General features: G+C 44.6%; 1 protein-coding gene across 1 annotated transcript in view; it reads right to left on the bottom strand.

The window, feature by feature from the left end:
• SUV39H2 (SUV39H2 histone lysine methyltransferase) overlaps positions 1–14,455 on the bottom strand; it is a 52,712-nt gene extending 38,257 nt beyond the window's left edge. The window contains exon 1 of the mRNA XM_073551285.1: positions 14,299–14,455. Coding sequence (XP_073407386.1) covers positions 14,299–14,317 — 19 coding nt within the window. The 5' untranslated portion in view covers positions 14,318–14,455. The remainder of the gene's footprint in view (positions 1–14,298) is intronic.
• Between the last annotated feature and the right edge of the window lie 4,038 nt (positions 14,456–18,493).

The raw sequence follows: 18,493 nt of genomic DNA, 5'->3' as shown, positions 1-18,493 counted from the left end.
GAACTAATCTAGATGTGTGGTGAGCACTTTGAACCCCCAAGTGCTTCACAGAAGTGACGTGAAAATAAAAAAATCATTTTTTTCCACAAAAATGATATTTTTGCCCCCAATTTTTTATTTTCCTAAGGGTAACAGGAGAAATTGGACCCCAAAAATTGTTTTGCAATTTGTCCTGAGTAGGCTGATACCCTACATGTGGGGGTAAAACACTGTTTGGGCGCATGGCAGAGCTTTGAAGGGAAGGAGCACCATTTGACTTTTTCAACTCAGAATTGGCTGGAATTGAGATCAGACGCCATGTTGCATTTGGAGCCCCTGATGTGCCCAAACAGTGGAAACCCCCAATTCTAACTCCAACCCGAACCCCAACACACCCCTAACCCTAATCTCAGCCCGAACCCTAACCCTAGCCCTACCCCTAATGGAAAAATGGAAATAAATACATTTTTTTTATTTTACTATTTTTCCCTAACTAAGGGGGTGATAACGGGGGGTTTGATTTACTATTTATGGCGGTTTTTATATTTGGCAGCTGTCGCACGTTAAAAGACGCTTTTTATTGTAAAAATAGTTTTTGCATCACCACATATTGAGAGCTATAATTTTTCCGTATTTTGACCCACCGAGTCATGTGAGGTCTTATTTTTTGCAGGACGAGTTGACGTTTTTATTGGTACCATTTTCGGGCACGTGACATTTTTTGATCGCTTTTTATTCCGATTTTTGGGACGCAGAATGAACAAAAACCAGCATTTCATGAATTTCTTTTGGGGGGGGTGCGTTTACACCGTTCCGCGTGCGGTAAAATTGATAAAGCGGTTTTATTCTTCGGGTCAGTACGGTTACAGCGATACCTCATTTAGGTCTTTTTTATGTTTTGTCGGTTTTATGCAATGAAAACTATTTTATATAAAAAATAATTATTTTTGCATCGCTTTATTCTGCGAGCTATAACTTTTTTCGCTGATGATGCTGTGTGGCGGCTCATTTTTTGCGGGACAAGATGACGTTTTCAGCGGTACCATGGATATTTATATGCGTCTTTTTGATCGGGCGTTATTACACCTTTTGTTTGGCGGTATGATAAATCATTATTTTTTGCTTCGTTTTTTATTTTTTAAGGGGTTCGCTAAAGGGGTTAACTAATGGGACAGTTTTATAGGGTGGGTCGTTACGGACGCGGCGATACCTAATATGTGTACTTTTATTTTTATTTTTTTTTAATTTCCAAAAAATGGATTTATTTGGGGGGAATATTTTTTTTTTTTTCTAATTTATTTGGCGATTTTTTTTAAATTATTTTAACACTTTTTTTATTTTTTTTTTAACTTTATTAAATAGTCCCAGGTGGGACATCACTGTCCTGTGACAGATCGCTGATCTGTCACATCACAGATCACTGTGACAGATCAGCGATCTGTCACAGGCAGTGCAGGCGGCTTCCTCATGCCTGCGCTTTGCAGGCACTGAGGAAGCCAGCTTCCTACAGGCCTCCGTCGCCATCTTGGATTCGGGGGCCTGCAGGAAAGGAGCCCCCCGCAGCAGCGCTGCACATTGCGCTGCCGTGGGGGGCTCAGGGAAGCACGGAGGGAGCCCCCTCCCTGCCGATGCTTCCCTTTAACCCCCGGTACACCGCGATCATGTTTGATCGCGGTGTGCAAGGGGTTAACGTGTTGGGGGCGGTCCGTGACCGCCCCTGACACATTGTGCCGGGTGTCAGCTGTGATAATCAGCTGACACCCGGCCGCGATCAGCGGCGCTCACCACGTGGGCGCCGCTGATCGCGGTAGACGTACTATCCCGTCCATGGGCATAGGGGCCCGGGTCCCATGGACGGGATAGTACGTCGGATGTCAGGAAGGGGTTAACCCCTTTCTGACATTGGACGTACTATCCCGTCCACGTGACCCGGGCCCGTATGACCATGGACGGCATAATACGTCACCGTGATCAGCTGCGCTCACGGGGGAGCACAGCTGATCGCGGCCGGGTGTCAGCTGATTATCACAGCTGACACCCGGCACATGATGGCATAGGGAAGAATCGCGCAGGGAGAGGGCTCCCTGCATGCTTCCCTGAGTCCCTCGGAACAACACGATGTGCTTGCGTTGTTCCGAGGGTCTCCTTCCTGCAGGCCCCCGGATCCTGAGGGCAGGCGCTGAGAAAGCCTCCTGCAGTGCCTGTTAGATCGCTGATCTGACACCGTGCACTGCCAAGTGTCAAGCGATCTGACACTATACAATGATTTCCCACATTGGGACAAAGTAACAAAGTTTAAAAAAAAAAAAAAAAAAGTAAAAATAATTTAAAAAATTCCTAAATAAAAAAAAAAAAAAAAAAAAAAAAAAAAAAAAAAAAGAGCCGCACAGGAGAAGCGATATGCTGCTTCTTTTATTCTGCACCAGATCTGCGCAGAAAAATCTGCAGCATGTGCACAGCCTTTTTTGTTTTACATAGCCTTAAATGGTACTGTGCATCACGTGCTGTTCTGTTGCTTTTCTGCTGCGGTTCTGCAGGGCCAAATCTGCTGCGGAACTGCACGGAGTCTGCACTGTGTGCACAGGGCCTTAAATCTTATGGTCAGGTTATTGGACATTCCTAATGTACTTTTCTCCAATATGTTGAATTCTTTCCTTATAATCTTTATGCATGTTGTATACTGATCAATATGTGGATAGTTTATATGTTTGATCTGCTTTTATAGCACATGTTTTTAAGTCTCTCACATATGTTTATAATTACCCTGATGGGAGTGGGATGTATATAAGGTTCCATGTTTGGAAAGCAGATTAGATTCTGGACCGTGAAGAAGGCGGGTTCTACCGCTGAAACGCGTAGTCCTATCTGCACGACTTTCCTGCGTTATTGCTGTTTTGAACTGCTTGGACCATTGCATTTTAATGGATTTATGAATAAAAAGAAAAATTTTTTTAACAGCATCCTGGATTGCTCACGTTATTGCTGGACTTTGCTTTGTCGTATATATATATATATATATATATATATATATATATATATATATATATATATATATATATATATATATATATATATATATCCTAATAAATTCTTTGTAAATAAAAAATAAATAAAAAGTACACATATTTAGTATCGCCGCGTCCGTAACGTCCCATAAAACTTTCCCACTAGTTAACCCCTTAAATAAAAAAAAAGCAAAAACAATGCTTTATCATACCGCCGATCAAAAAGTGCAATAACACGCGATCAAGAAGACGAATATACCGGTAAATAAACATGGTACCACTGAAAACGTCATCTTGTCCCGCAAAAAACAAGCCGCCATATAGTGTCATAAGTGAAAATTAATTATTTTTTATATAAAAATTGTTTTTATTGTATAAAAGCACCAAAATTTTATATATATATATATATATATATATATATATATATATATATATATATATATATATATATATATATATATATATATATATATATATATGGTATCGCTGTTATCATACTGACCCGAAGAATAAAACCGCTTTATCAATTTTACCACACGCGGAACGGTGTAAACGCCCCCCCCCTCCAAAAAAGAAATTCATGAAATGCTGATTTTTGTTCATTCTGCGTCCCAAAAATCGGAATAAAAAGCGATGAAAAAAATGTCACGTGCCCGAAAATGGTATCAATAAAAACGTCAACTCGACCCGCAAAAAATAAGACCTCACATGACTCAGTCAAAATATAGAAAAATTATAGCTCTGAAAATGTGGTGATGCAAAAACTATTTGTACAATAGAAAGCGTCTTTTAGCATGTGACAGCTGCCAAACATCAAACCCCCCTTTATCACCCCCTTAGTTAGGGAAAAATACTAAAATAAAAAATGTATTTATTTCCATTTGGGTTAGAGTTAGAATTGGGGGTTTCCATTGTTTAGGCACATCAGGGGCTCTCCAAACGCGATATGACACCCGCAGACCATTCCATCAAAGTCTGCATTCCAAAACGTCACCACTTCCCTTCCGAGCCCCGACGTGTGTCCATACAGTAGTTTACTCCCACATATGGGGTATCAGCGTACTCAGGAGAAATTGGACAACATTTGGGGTCCAATTTTTCCTGTTACCCTTGAGGAAAAAAAAATTGGGGACTAAAAGATCATGTTTGTGGAAAAAATATGATTTTTTATTTTCACGCCTGGGCGTTATAAACAAAACACATCTAGACAAGTTTCTTGGGGGGGGGGGCTAGTTACCAAAATGGGGTCACTTGTGGGGGGTTTCCACTGTTTAGGCACATCAGGGGTTCTCCAAACGTGACATGGCGTCCAATCTGAATTCCAGCCAATTTTGTGTAGAAAAATTCAAACGGCGTTCCTCCCTTCAGAGCTCTGCCATGCGCCAAAACAGTGGTCCCCCCCCCCACATATGGGGTATCAGCGCACTCAGGACAAATTGCACATGCACAATAACTTTTGCAGTCCAATTTCTCCTGTTACTCTTGGTAAAATAAAAAAAAGTTGGACCTGATGTAATTTTGGGAAAAAAAGTTAAATGTTCCTTTTTTTTTTTAAATATTCAAAAAATTCCTGTGAAGCACCTCAAGGGTTAATAAACTTCTTGAATGTGGTTTTGAGTACCGTCGGGTGAAGTTTTTACAGTGGTGTCACTTTTGAGTATTTTCTATAACACAGACCCCTCAAGGTGACTTCAAATGTGATCCCTAAAAAAAAAAAAAAAAAAAAAAAAAAAAAAAAGTGTAAAAATGAGAAATCGCTGGTCAACTTAACCCTTATAAAATTGGGCTGATGTAAAGTAAACATGTGGGAAATGTTACTTAAGTGTTTTGTGTGCCATATCTCTGATTTAAGGGCATAAAAATTCAAGTTGGAAAATTGCGAAATTTTCACCAAATTTGTTTTTTTCACAAATAAACGCAAGTTATTTGAATGAAATTTTACCACTAACATGAAGTACAATATGTCACGACAAAATGTCAGAATCACCGGGATCCATTGAAGCGTTCCAGAGTTATTACCTCAAAGGAACAGTGGTCAGAATTGTAAAAATTGGCCCAGTCATTAACATGCAAACTGCCCTTGGGGGTAAAGGGGTTAATGTATGTGGTTTTTCCTATGTTATTCCCATTTCTTTGTTTGTCTTAGTTAATTGTGAATTTTCTGACAGGGACAATATTAGTAAAGGTTTTAGTGAGTTTTATGGGAAGGAGTATTGACAGTGCAGTCAACCAATGACTGCTACCCGGAAAGCCACATGTTATGGGGAGGAGCTGTTATGAGGCGGTAAGATTTTAGTCAGTCAGTCAGAAGAGGATGATGATAGCAGCAAGGACTGGTATGTTAGACTGACAGGAGACAGGCCTCTACAGGGATCTGAGCCCTGCCACAGGGAGATAGAATGGAAGGCAGCAGACAGCCGCCATTGTGAAAGGATTTTCACTGCATTTCTGGGAGGGCAAGTAGCCTCAGAGGGAAGAAACCAGCTCAGCCACTGAGGTGTAACCGAGTGAGGGTCTCCACAGAGAGAGAATCTGAAAGCAGCCAATAACACTGAGAAACTCCCTGTCTGTAAATGTCCATCTGTAAGGAATGGGCTGACCCTTTAACCTCACAACTGTATATAGTTATCTACCAGATTACCTCCAGTAAAATCAGCTCTAAATACAAGCTGCCTCTGTCATCTCTGGGGAAATATCTACATATAGTCGGACGGCTCATCGTATTTGTTTATTAGTTTGTCACCACCATTGAACTGAACTTACTCTGCTTGATGCGATTTAAAGGAGAAAAATGCCCCGGCAGTGTATCAATCATCCAAACAGATTTTGCTATGTGTGTGGTTCTTTTACACCAAAAGGCAAAGTATGTTCAATCACTCATGATATTAAAAAGATGTACTTGAAGTGTCCACTTGGAGATCAAGACAAAAGCTGGGAATGCAAGGAGGTTTCACAAAATATTGTTGCTTCTTGTGTTTATGGGACAGTAGCAATACAGTGGAGCATTATATTCGTCGTGGTTGGGGATAGAGAAACATCTATGCTCCAGGTAGAGACAATGTTCAGCATAATCCTTTCTTTGCTCCAACAAAAATCATTCTTTCTCCACTACATATAAAGTTGGGATTAAAAACTTTGTGAAAGCCATGGCAAAGCCAAATTCACAAGGGTTCCAGTACATTTCACAGAAATTCTCCAGCATTTCATCAGCAAAACTGAAGGAAGGGGTATTTGTTGGTCCTCAGATCAGAGAGCTTATGAGAGTTGACGTGTTTGAAGGAACTCTAAATAAGGAATTGAGATCTTGGAAAAGCTTCAAGTGGATATGGGAAGAGTTCTTGGGGTATGTTTCCACGGTCAGGAAACACTGCAGATTGGACATTGCGCACAGCCGCAGCGTCCAATCTGCAGCGTCTGGCATAGTGGAGGGGATTTTATGAAATCCCATCTCCACTATGCATTCAAAGACGCAGGTGGCAGACCTGTGTATACACACATGTGGCACGTCTTTAAAGACTACAGCATGTCTATCTTGCGTAGACGTTCAGTATCCGCAAGGTAAGTATCAAAGTTTATGTATAGGATGCGGTTATTCTGCAAGTGTTCAATGAATACATGCGGTATCACCGCGCGTACAGAAGGGAGCAGCGTTTTGGACGGAGGTGTTGAGGAACTGCTAAATGCATACCAGTGTCTTAGGCTGTGTGCACACGTTGCAGGTTTTACCGCGGATTCGGCCCTGCGGGTCCACAGCAGAATCTCCTGCGTTGTACAGTACCATGTTATTCTATGTAATTTGAAAAACGCTGTGCACATGCTGTGGAAACGCTGCGGGTTCATTTCCGCAGCATGTTAATTCTTTGTGCGGATCTGCAGCATTTCTGCACCCATAGACTTGCACTGAGTCGGGCACTTCCGCAGCAAAACTGCAGGTCTAAAAAAGATCTGCGGTTTTGCTGCGGATGAAAGGCTGCAGATCGGGAGGTGGGAAGAGTGTAGGCGGTGACTGTGTGCGTGTGTTTGCGGGCCTGTGCAGGGGGGGGGGGGGGGGCTGCGGGCGTGTGTGCGTGCGTGTGTGTGTGTATGCAGACATCGTCCGACATGGTCTCCTGTCAGTTCATCACTGGGAGGCCCTATAGAGGAGTGACATCATCTTTTGACGGTGCGTTTGGCGCATGTCGGCGCACCGTCAAAAGCATACCAGCGCACGACCTGCGTACCCAATGCTAAAGATAGGGTACGCAGGTCGCATGCAGCCTCATGCGCCCATAAGAGCTGAGCGGAAGGGGCGGAGCTGCACGACGGCCATGCGCTGTGCCTAACGCAAGTGTTAAAGTAGCCTTAGATGTCGCATGTCTCTGAAAATGTACTTTTTGCATTCACATTTAGATATCTTCCTTTAAAATCCTGGGGATGTAAGCGATGAACAAGGCGAGCGGTTTCACCAGGACATTAACGTAATGGAGCACCGCTACCAGGGTTTTTGGAATGACTCAATGTGGCAGATTACTGTTGGATGTTATATAGTGACAACCCTGAAAAATCGTATCGACAGTCTAGTGTCAAGCACTTTTAATTTCTGTTCATATTTTGGTTTCTATCTTGCATGTGAAATTATTTTGGTTCAATAAAAACTGTTTTGTAAGGTGAAGCATTATTGGTATTGCCATAATTGCACCAACCTTGACAATCATGATGGTGGTCATTTTTGCCACACCTTGCACACCATAAAAATAATTTGCAAAAAAACAAGTCAGAATTGCACCCCCCCTTCCCAACCCAACATTTGACAAATATATCAAGTTTATGAATAGACAAAGTGTTGATACTTATTTTTCAGGATGTCTGCAATTTGCCCTGGCATGCTTGGATATCACTTTCTGGGTCAAATCCTGACTGATGACAACCCATTTTGGTCTAATCGATGTAGGCATTCCAGGATTTGTTTTTACCTTTAAATAGTTTATACACCAATCAATCTTTCAGCCAATACTCACTACAGATTTTTTCCCCCACTGATCAGCTGAAAATTGCTCCAGCACCGGCCCGAACTAAGTGATGTACGGAGGTAAAATACAGTACTTGTCTGTCTGTGGCCACTGAGTAATGTATGGAGATTGTGTTCTGCTTGTACATCGCTCATTTCCTGCCACTGCTTGGTAGGTAGAGTGAGCTTTTAATCCTGCAGGTGGAGTCATGTACTGGGCTAGATATGCTTCAGCTATGGCCTTTTTTATCCAGTTGGCAATTGTGCTTTTTGCTACTTTCTTGCCCTTGTTTCGACCAAACGAATGAACAATGTGGGTTTTGGTCAATCCTGAAGGGTTTGGATTGTTCCAGGTAGTGTAGGATTATACGTCGGACATCAAGAGTGTGGACCTTTTCTTCTTTTAGATTTTCAGGGTTTTGGCAGAAGGACTAGGTCCTGTGATCAGTGGAACTCCAATACTACCTTAGGAAGAAAGGATGGGTTGAGATTAAGTATAAGGGAGTCGTCTCTGATGCTTAAGTAAGGTTCTCTAACCGATAGAGCCTGTAACTCCCCTGCACGCCCCTTGCTGTAGATATGGCAACCAAGAACCTTGCCTTGCACGAGAGGAGCTGGGGAGTACAAGAAGATATAGGCTCGAATGGAGGACCCGTGAGGCCTTTGAGAACCAAGTTTAAATCCCATGATGGGACGACGATTTGTTTTTTGGGATGAAGTCTAAGTGCAGAAACCATAAATCTCTATCCACCGATGGTTGGCTAGATCCTGATCAAAAATTGATCTTAAAGCGGAAACCTGAACCTTTAGCGTGCGTGGTTTAAGGCCCAATTCTAGCCCTTTTTGCAAGAAGTCCAGTATTTGACATATGTTTGGGTGGAAGGGATCAGGTGTATTAGGGTGACACCATGAGGAGAATCTCTTCCATACCTTATTATAGATGGCGTTGGTAACAGGCTTCCTTGACTTTTGCAAGGTGGATATTACCAAATCTGAGAGCCCCCAGCTTGTAACACTTGGGCTTCAGAAACCAGGCACCCAGGTTCAGCCTTCGAGGATCCGGGTGACAAAGGGGACCCTGCAGAAGAAGGTCGTCCGACAGTGGTAAGAGAATTGGTCCGTCCACCTGGAGTTCTATAATGAGATTGAACCAGCTCCTCTTCGGCCATAATGGGGCTACCAGGATAGTTGGTACGTGGTCGTCCCGAATTTTCCAAAGGGTCTTTGCGAGCAATGGTATCGGGGGGTGGGGGGGGGGGGGGGAAATTGAGACATGCCAGCCGAAATTTCCATGTGTGGACGAAGTCATCCACACCCTAATAAGTGTCCCTGGGATTTTGGAGAAGTAAGCCTCGGTTTATGCGTTCTGGCTCGTGGCCAGTATGTCGACCTCCGGTAGGCCCCATTTGTCTGTCAACATGCAGAAGACTTCCTTCTTCAGGCTCCATTCTCCTGGCTGAATGTCTTGGCTGCTTAGAAAGTCCGCCTGCAGATTTGCGGACCCCTTTAGGTGTACTGCTGTCAAGGAGAGGAGATGCTTTTCGGCCCAGCAGAAAATTCGTCCTGAGATCCCTCTCAGACTGTTGAATCTCGTGCTTCCCTGGTGCTTGAGATGGGCCACGGCAGTCATATTTTCTGAGCAGACTCCAACGTGGTGCCCTGAGATCAGATTGTCTGCAGCCAAAAGCGTCATCTCCACCACCTTTAACTCCCTGAAGTTGGAGGATTTGGCACTTACCTGCTGACTCCAGAGACCCTGGAATGAAATGTGAGAGACTTCAGCCCCCTAGCCTCTTCTGCTGGCATCCGTCGTTACCGTCACCAGGGGGGATAGCATCCAGTCTACGCCTTTGCGTAGGTTTGCTTGATTTAACCATCAGGTTAGGGAGGTTTTTACCCTCCCCGTCGTTTGGGTCCTTTTGTTTAATGTGTTGGGATTCCCATTCCAGTTTTCCAGAATGTGTGCTTGCAGAATTCTGGAGTGGGCTTGAGCCCAAGACACCGATTGTATGCAGGCAGTCATTGACCCTAGGAGAGACACAGCCGTCCGTAGGGTAGGTGACCTATTTTCTGAAGTTCAGGACTTTTGTTATCAGATTTTGCCGATGGTCCTGCGGTAAAAAGGACCTCTGACTCACTGAGTCTAGAATGACTCCCAAAAATTTTAATGTCCTTGAAGGCTGGAGTTGGGATTTTTTTAGGTTGGGGACCCACCCCAGGCTTTGTAGAATGTCCAGGGTTCTGGACACATGGTCCTTGAGGATTTCGGCCGAAGGACCAATAATCAGGAGGTCGTCAAGGTAGGGTACAATGGCGATACCCTGTCTCCATATATTTGATACTGCTTCTGCCAGGAAGACGACCATTGGTGCTGAGGAAATCCCAAAGGGAAGCACATTGTATTAAAAATGCGATACTCTCTGATTCAGCTGAACAGCAAATCTTAGGTACTTCCTGTGTTGAGGGTGTATAGGAACTTGGAAGTAGGCGTCCTTTAGATCTATAGTCGCCATGAAGGAGTGTGGGCCTATCAGAGGGATGGCTAATTTTATGGACTCCATCTTGAATTTGATTTGCGGTATGTGATGTAGTGATTGAGAGCTTTTAGGTTTATGATAATACGGGCCTGTCCCGAGGGTTTCTTTACCATGAAGAGATAGGAATAATGACCTCTTCCCTGTTCGTTCGCTGGAACTGGAGATATTGCCTTTGAGACCAACAGCTCCTAAAGCCCAGACATCATAAGGGCCTGAGCCTCCAGAGATGGAGAGGAGGTGACTCAAGACCCGGGGAGGGGGAAACTTCGAATTCTATTAGACGAATCCAGAGAGCCCCCCCCAGGATCAGAGTCATTGCTTCTCTTGCTGTGGGATGAGAATATTCTTGGGTTTCCCCTTGGCATAGCTCCATCTCCCGGTTTTCCCTTCCCGTTGGATTGGGAGGGCTGAGATTGGAAGGGCAGGACAAAACGATTCCTGGGTGGTCTTTGCTCAGGAAGGACCTGGTTTCTATCCGTGGCCTTTTCCAGGATTTCACCCAGTGCTGGTCCGAACACATACTCGCCCTTAAAGGGAATGGTGCAGTTTTAATTTTGAGGTTACATCCCCGCTCCACATTTTGAGCCAGAGTGCCCTTCTGGCCGAGTTAGCCTGGACCAGAGATCTGGCGGCAATACGAATTGACTCCATAGAGGCGTCAACCAGGAATACAGTCGCCTTCTGGAGAATGGCCAAAGAGTCCAATAAATCTCCTCTAGGAGTCCCCTAGGAGATATGGTTCACCAACTCATCCAGCCATCGGAAGAGGGATCTGGCTACACAGGTGGATGCTATATTAGATCTGATAGCCGAGGTGGAAGTTTCTCAAGATTTTTGTAGAAGACTCTCAAACTTCCTATCCATAGGACCTCTTACAGTGCCTTGCGAACGTATTCGGCCCCCTGGAACTATTTAACCTTTTCCCACATATCATGCTTCAAAGATACCAAATAGTTCATTGGATCATTCAGAGATCCACAATGTTGTCCTAAATGACTGATGATAAATATAATCCACCTGTGTGTAATCAAGTCTCCGTATAAATGCACCTGCTCTGTAATAGTCTCAGGGTTCTGTTTGAAGCGCAGAGAGAGTTATGAAGAGAAAGGAACACAACAGGCAGGTCCGAGATACTGTTGTGGAGACGTTTAAAGCCAGATTTGGATACAAAATGTTTTCCAAAACATTAAAACATCCCAAGGAGCACTGTGCAAGTGATCATATTGAAATGGAAGGAGTATCATACCACTGCAAATCTACCAAGACCCGGCCGTCCCTCTAAACTTTAATCTCAAACAAGGAGAAGACTGATCAGAGATGCAGCCAAGAGGCCCATGATCACTCTGGATGAAAGGCAAAGATCTACAGCTGAGTTGGGACAGTCTGTCCATAGGACAACAATCAGTCGTACACTGCACAAATCTGGCCTTTATGGAAGAGTGGCAAGAAGAAAGCCATTTCTCAAAGATCTCCATAAAAAATATTGTTTAAAGTTTGCAACAAGCCACCTGGGAGAGACACCAAACATGTGGAAGAAGGTGCTCTGGTCAGATGAAAACAAAATCGAACTTTTTGGCAACAATGCCAAACAATATGTTTGGTTGCGTAAAGGCAACACAGCTCATCACCCTGAACACACCATCCCCACCACTCAATCATGGTGGTGAAAAAACTGGATAAAAAACACATGTGACATGCACAAATGTGAACAAGTCTGTTGGACAATGTTCACACCACCCACTGACCTAAACACAAACAAAAAGCACAGAATGACAAATGTGCAGAAATACCTTGCAGTAAGACATATGATAGTAGTCAGCAAGTGCTGATAAAAGGTAACAACAAATACAGGGTATTTAGTCGATACGTTTTTTGCAAAAAAATGTATGCCAAGCTGCTCCACCTCGTCAAGGTAACCCGTATTGAAGCAGTCCCTATCTAATGTATTTAAAACCTGAACATATGAACAGTGTCTAAATGAGCAGGATTAAGACAGGCGCTTTCTAGTATGGGCACGTGCCTCACTTCAAATGTGATGTGATCAGTAAAAAAAAACAAAAAAAAACCCCAAAACACTAGTCAGCTTTTAGGGTATGCTCCGACCAAAGCGCTGCCGCCCCCCCCCCCCTTCTTTCTACGCGCCGTGATACCGCGTGGAGACAATTTCATAAAATATTACCTCAAAAGGGGCAGAATTGTAAAAATTGGCCTGGTCATTAACACTAGAACTACCAATGTAGTCATTTTGACTCCTCGCAATCTTTATGTCTCTTCTGTGAATACATTTATCGGAATTCCGGCTTGAGACTCTGACTTTTACTCATTTAGGACGCAAGAAAAAAAAAAAAAAAGTAAATAATGAGTAGCTTTTTTCTTCAAAATTTACCTTTAATTCTCAAATAACTCCCTTTGGGAATTAAAGGTAAATTTAAAAAAAAAAAAAAAAAAGTACTTTTTTTTGCTAGTCTGTCACTTATTTTTTAGTTTTAATTTACTTGTATGTTTAGAATAAGTTTAGACTAAATGTTGGCTTAAGGGCCTGTCACACTAAGAGATATCACTAGCAATATCGCTATAACTAGTGACGTTATAGCGATATTTCTAGCGATATCGCTGTGTCCGATACCTACAACCCGCTTCCCCGCTGGTTATCGCTGATCGCGCGAGAACAGGCTGGACTGTTTCTCGTCGTCAGCTTCCTGCAGCGCTTCCTGCTGCGACGACGAGCGACGCGTGGAGCCGGGCAGGAGGACGCAGGATCGCCTGGTGTGACAGGTAAGTAGCGACCCCCGACCCCTGCGATGTCACTGGTGAGATCTGCCTGTGTGGCAGCTCACTAGCGACCACTTAGCGATGCACCAGCGATCCTGACCGCGTCATATCGCTAGTCGGGATCGCTGGTGCATCACTAAGTGTGACAGTACCCTTAGACTTATAATAATTAGCATACTTGACATACACATCCGCCAGTGAACTCTCGAGCGGATTACATGATTTCTGTAGAATATGGCCTGCAGTTTTGCTAATATGGCTAGAAGTCTGACGACATTCTTCTTATTTTGCATTCTGTAAAATTAAAGTTACAACAATACCAGGAGCAAGAAACTCTAAAAATAAATGAAAACAAGCCAGGAGTCAAAATGACTCCATGCAGTAGCTGTAGGGGTGGTGACCAGTCGGGTAGTCCTAGTGTTAACATGCAAACCACCTTGGGGTGTAAAGGGGTTAAAAAAAAAAAAAAAAAAAGCCAATGTGAACAGACATTAAGAAAAAAAAAAATTGCGCTACAGCTTTATAGACTAAAATAAAGTAATAATTATTGAGAACAGGAAGGACAAAAAAATACAAGGGGGAAATGAGGAGGCAGCAGGAAGGGGTTAAAGCTTCTAGAAGAGGTGAGTGCTGGCGGATCCCAGGCAGCACACTGACAGGCGGGCGATGCTGCGCCCTCGGGTCCGTGCCAAGCGCCTGTCAGCTGCTGCCCTCACAGCTGTTCCCTCCTGCTCAGCCACTTCTACCCACGCGTGGGTCACTGCAGGAAGAAACGAGCCGTGCCGTCTCCGCAACCCTACAACTAGGCACTGCCATAACCGCCCAGCTCGTGTGTAATGTAGCAGCGGGCGGGAGAGCAGACACTGAACAGCTCCACATATGGGTTGGTCCCAGCTACGGCCACCGCGCAGCAGCGCCTATGGCGGACAGTGACGCCCCGGCAGCTGCTCATGTTTTCCCATTTGTATCCCGCGCGTCTATGTCATCACAGAAAGCTAATCCACGCAACGCCACTCACCTCCACGCGTAGCGGCCATCTTGTGCCACTGCCGCCGCCAATCACATCGCCCTGGCCTGACGTCACAGCTTCTGCACGCAGGTCGCCTCCTTCAGCCAATCCAGTCGTACTTCACGTATCACACGTCACCAGGGGGCGGGCTCTTTGGCCAGAGCGGTTAACTCGAACGAACTGTTTTGCCGCCAATGTAGTTTCCTGTTGTCACAGAACAGAGGGGCGTCTGTTGTGAGGGGAGTGCGCCGTCTCTCACCTCAGCCGCTGCCAGTGACTCTGTATAAGGCCTCTCAGTGCTGTACATGGACACCTCTGATAACGCCCCAACAGGGGGTCATAGTAAACATGACAGAAACATTCATACATCTAGCGCTGTGTTCACATTATTGTGTAATTTTCTGCCGGATAAAGCGCTAATAACTCGCAATAATGGTTCTATTAATTTCCATGGGAGAGTGACCTGTTTATGTTCTGAGGCGTCCAGCATGCTAGTTAGGCTGAGTTCACACGTGGCGTTTTTTCCGCTTTTTCGCGGCGGTTTTAACCGCGCAATTTTGCCGCGAAAAATAAGCATCCCATGCATTCCTATGGGATTCCGCAATGCTGTGCCAATGCGGTTTTTACCGCGGCGGAATCGCTTTGCGGTAAAAAACGCAGCATGCTCATTAATTTGCGGAATCGCGGCGATCCCGCACCCATAGGAATGCATTGTTCCGCTTACTTCCCGCATGTGGCTGTGTACACCATGCGGAAAGTAAGCAGAACAATTGCGGATGTTACCCACGGTCCGGAGGAGAGGAGACTGTCCTCTGGGCTTTGGGTACCATATCCCTGCAAAAAATAGAATTTTAAAATAAAAAATATTGTTATTCTTACCGTCCAGTGCGGCATTCCCGCCTCTCTTCACGCTCCCGTTCCCAGTAAGCCTTTGCGAAAATGCCCGCGATGGCGTCCGTTCTCGCGGGATCGCGAACTCTCGCAGTCATTCGCGCGACGTCATCGCGAATTACCGCGAGACATCGCGATCCCGTGAGAACGGACGTCATCGCCGGCATTTTCGCAAAGGATTACTACTGGGAACGGATGCGTGGGACGTCGGAAGGTAAGAATAACACCATTTTTTATTTTTTTTTACATTCTATCTTTTACTACTGATGCTGCATAGGCGGCCTCAATACTAAAAAGCTGCTCACACTCGTCAAACACTATGTTTGACGAGTGTGACCAACCTGTCAATCAGTTCTCCAAGCGATGCTACAGATCGCTTGGAAAATGCTAGCATTCTGCAAGCTAAATACGCTTGCAAAATGCTAGTTTTTCCGCGGGAAAATCGCGGGAATTTAAAATGCGATATTCCTGCGGAATGGAATTCTGGAATTCTCGCGGTAATTTCCGCGAGAGTTCCGGTACGTGTGCACTTAGCCTTACATGTGACGTCCATTCCTCAGGCGTTTTCATGCTTTTTACAGTAGTCAGTGTGAATGCGCTTTGTCAGTGGTTTTCCTTCTAAACCCGCTAATGTCTTCTTCATGGGTTCTAAAAACCCGGCAGAAATAATAAAAAGACCGACCGATTAAATGCTAAAAAAAACACCAGAGGAAAAAAAAATCAAAGAAGTGCTCACAATACAAGAAAAGTATTAAGTTACGTACCGGTAACGGTATTTTTCGGAAGCCCATGACAGCACCACGAGAACGGGGATCTGCCCTTCGGGAACAGGAAACCTACAGATACAAAAGGGCAGCACCTCTCCCAACAATCAGTCGGTTTACAGAGCTTGAGAGGCAACCATGGTTAGTGGCACAGCATATATACAATATATACAATCTATATATCCTATTTACAATTTATATACAATCTCCCACATAAGGTAAATCCGTTAAACAATCTTCTAAAAGGAGTGCACCCCTATACGTGAACAAGGGAGGGAACTAAGGGTGCTGTCATGGGCTTCTGAAAAATACCATTACTGGTACGTAACTTAATACTTTATTTGGACTCCCATGACAGCACCACGAGAGAATTACAGAGATGTAAACTAACTTAGGGAGGGACTACAGCCTGCAGCACCCTTAGCCCAAAGGTGAGATCCGAGGAGGCACCCATATCTAACCGATAGTGGTTAAAAAAGGTGGAAGGAGATGACCAGGTGGCCGCCTTACATATCTGGTCAATTGACACTCCAGATTTCTCTGCCCAAGACGACGCCATGGCACGAGTGGAATGCGTCCTCAGATTCTGTGGAGCCGGACCGCCACCTGCTGTGTAGGCAAGAGAGATAGCCTCCCTAATCCACTTTGCTAATGTGCGTTTTGATACCCTAAACCCTTTCTTAGGACCTTGGAAGGATAAAAACAATGCGTACTCTTTCCTCCAAGGATCAGTAGCTGATATATATTTTAGTAGGCATCTTTTAACATCGAACGCATGAAGATTCTGCTCTTTAGGGTTGGTAGGATTAGGGAGGAAGGAAGGGACAACTATCTCTTGAGTCCTGTGAAAATGTGATGCTACCTTGGGCAAGTATGCCGGGTCCGGTTTTAGGATTACTCTATCCTGTAAGAACTCTGTATAAGGGGGCAACCTGGAAAGTGCCTGTATATCACTTATTCTACATGCGGATGTTATTGTTACCAAAAAAGCTGTCTTAAGGGATATAACCTTTAGCGAAGCCGAATCTAGAGGTTCGAATGGCTTCTCTGTCATAGCTGTAAGGACTAAATTTAAGTCCCATAGTATACGTTTATCCCTGTGTATGGGTCTAGATCTAGTAGCCGCTTTGATGAATCTAGCCACCCAATAGTTGCTGGCAATATCACAGGTAAATAGGGCCCCCAAGGCTGAAACCTGTACATTTAAGGTACTTGTGGAAAAACCCAATTCGAGACCCCTCTGGAGGAATTCTAGAATCTGTTTTGTGGGTATTCCATCCCTAATATTAAACTCAGAGGTTGACAGGAATCGCCTCCAGGTTCTAGCACAGATATTTGTAGTAGTTTGCTTCCTGCTTTTCAGGAGGGTGTCAATTAAATTTTTGGAGAAACCTCTATTCTTCAACAGTGCCCTCTCAAACACCACGCCGTCAAAAGGAGTCCCGCTACTTGTGGATGGTTGACTGGCCCCTGGTAGAGGAGATCCGGATGGTTCGGCAGTACCCAGGGATCGCATACTGACATGGTCCTCAACCATGCGAACCAGGTCCTTCTGGGCCAGAATGGGGCAATTAATATGACCCTTGCTCGATCTTCCCTGATCTTTCTTACTACCAGAGGTAAGAGGCTTAATGGTGGAAAGGCATATGCCAGAGAGAAGTCCCATTTTATCAGGAAGGCGTCCACTGCCAGTGGATTTTCCCTGGGGTTCAGAGAGCAGAATGTTTTTTCCTTTCTGTTTTCTTTGCTGGCAAAGAGGTCTACCTCCGGCTGACCCCATTTGCGGACAATCTGGTTGCAAATGTCCATGTTTAAAGCCCATTCTCCTTGCCTTAGGGCTCTGCGGCTTAGAAAGTCTGCCTTCATGTTGTCTTTCCCTCTGATATGGAGCGCAGTTAAAGATTGAAAATTGTCCTTGGCTATCTGAAATAGACGTTCCATTATCCGCATCAGGGCCTCGGAGCGTGTTCCCCCTTGGTGGTTGATATAGGCTACTGCTACCTGGTTGTCTGAGAGGATCCTCACATGATGACCCTGTAGGTACATAATGAGTTTTTTAACTGCCAACTCAATCGCCAACAGTTCCCTCTGGTTAGATGAGGTTTCAGTTTCGGAGTCCCAATGTCCCTGCACCACTATGTCCCCCATATGGGCCCCCCAACCCAAGGGGCTAGCATCTGTGGTTATTATGCGGGTTATCTGCGTCACCCAGGGCATCCCTGAGGATGTTATTGTCATCAAGTCACGATCTAAGAGATGTAAGAGTCAAAGGGCTCAAAGATACCTGACCCTTTAGAGAACCCTCTAAGGCCCTGTTGCTAACTAGGATGTCTCTCTGAAGGGATCTAGTGTGAAATTGTGCCCACCTGACTGCTGGGATACATGAGGTCAGAGAGCCTAACAGAGACATGGCTTGCCTGAGGGTCATGGAGGATTTATCAATTACCCGAAGTACCTGCTGTTGTATGTGTTCTAACTTATCTGATGGCAGAAGACACTGCTGGGTTTCTTAATTTAACAGTAAGCCTAGGAACTTTTGGACTCTTAGG

Source organism: Dendrobates tinctorius, unplaced genomic scaffold (genome assembly GCF_039654945.1).
Source record: "Dendrobates tinctorius isolate UK_male_01 unplaced genomic scaffold, ASM3965494v1 ptg000174l, whole genome shotgun sequence".
NCBI classification, from domain to species: Eukaryota; Metazoa; Chordata; class Amphibia; order Anura; family Dendrobatidae; genus Dendrobates; species Dendrobates tinctorius.
Note: the sequence above shows the minus strand (reverse complement) of the source record. Positions and strands in the feature narration are given on the sequence as shown.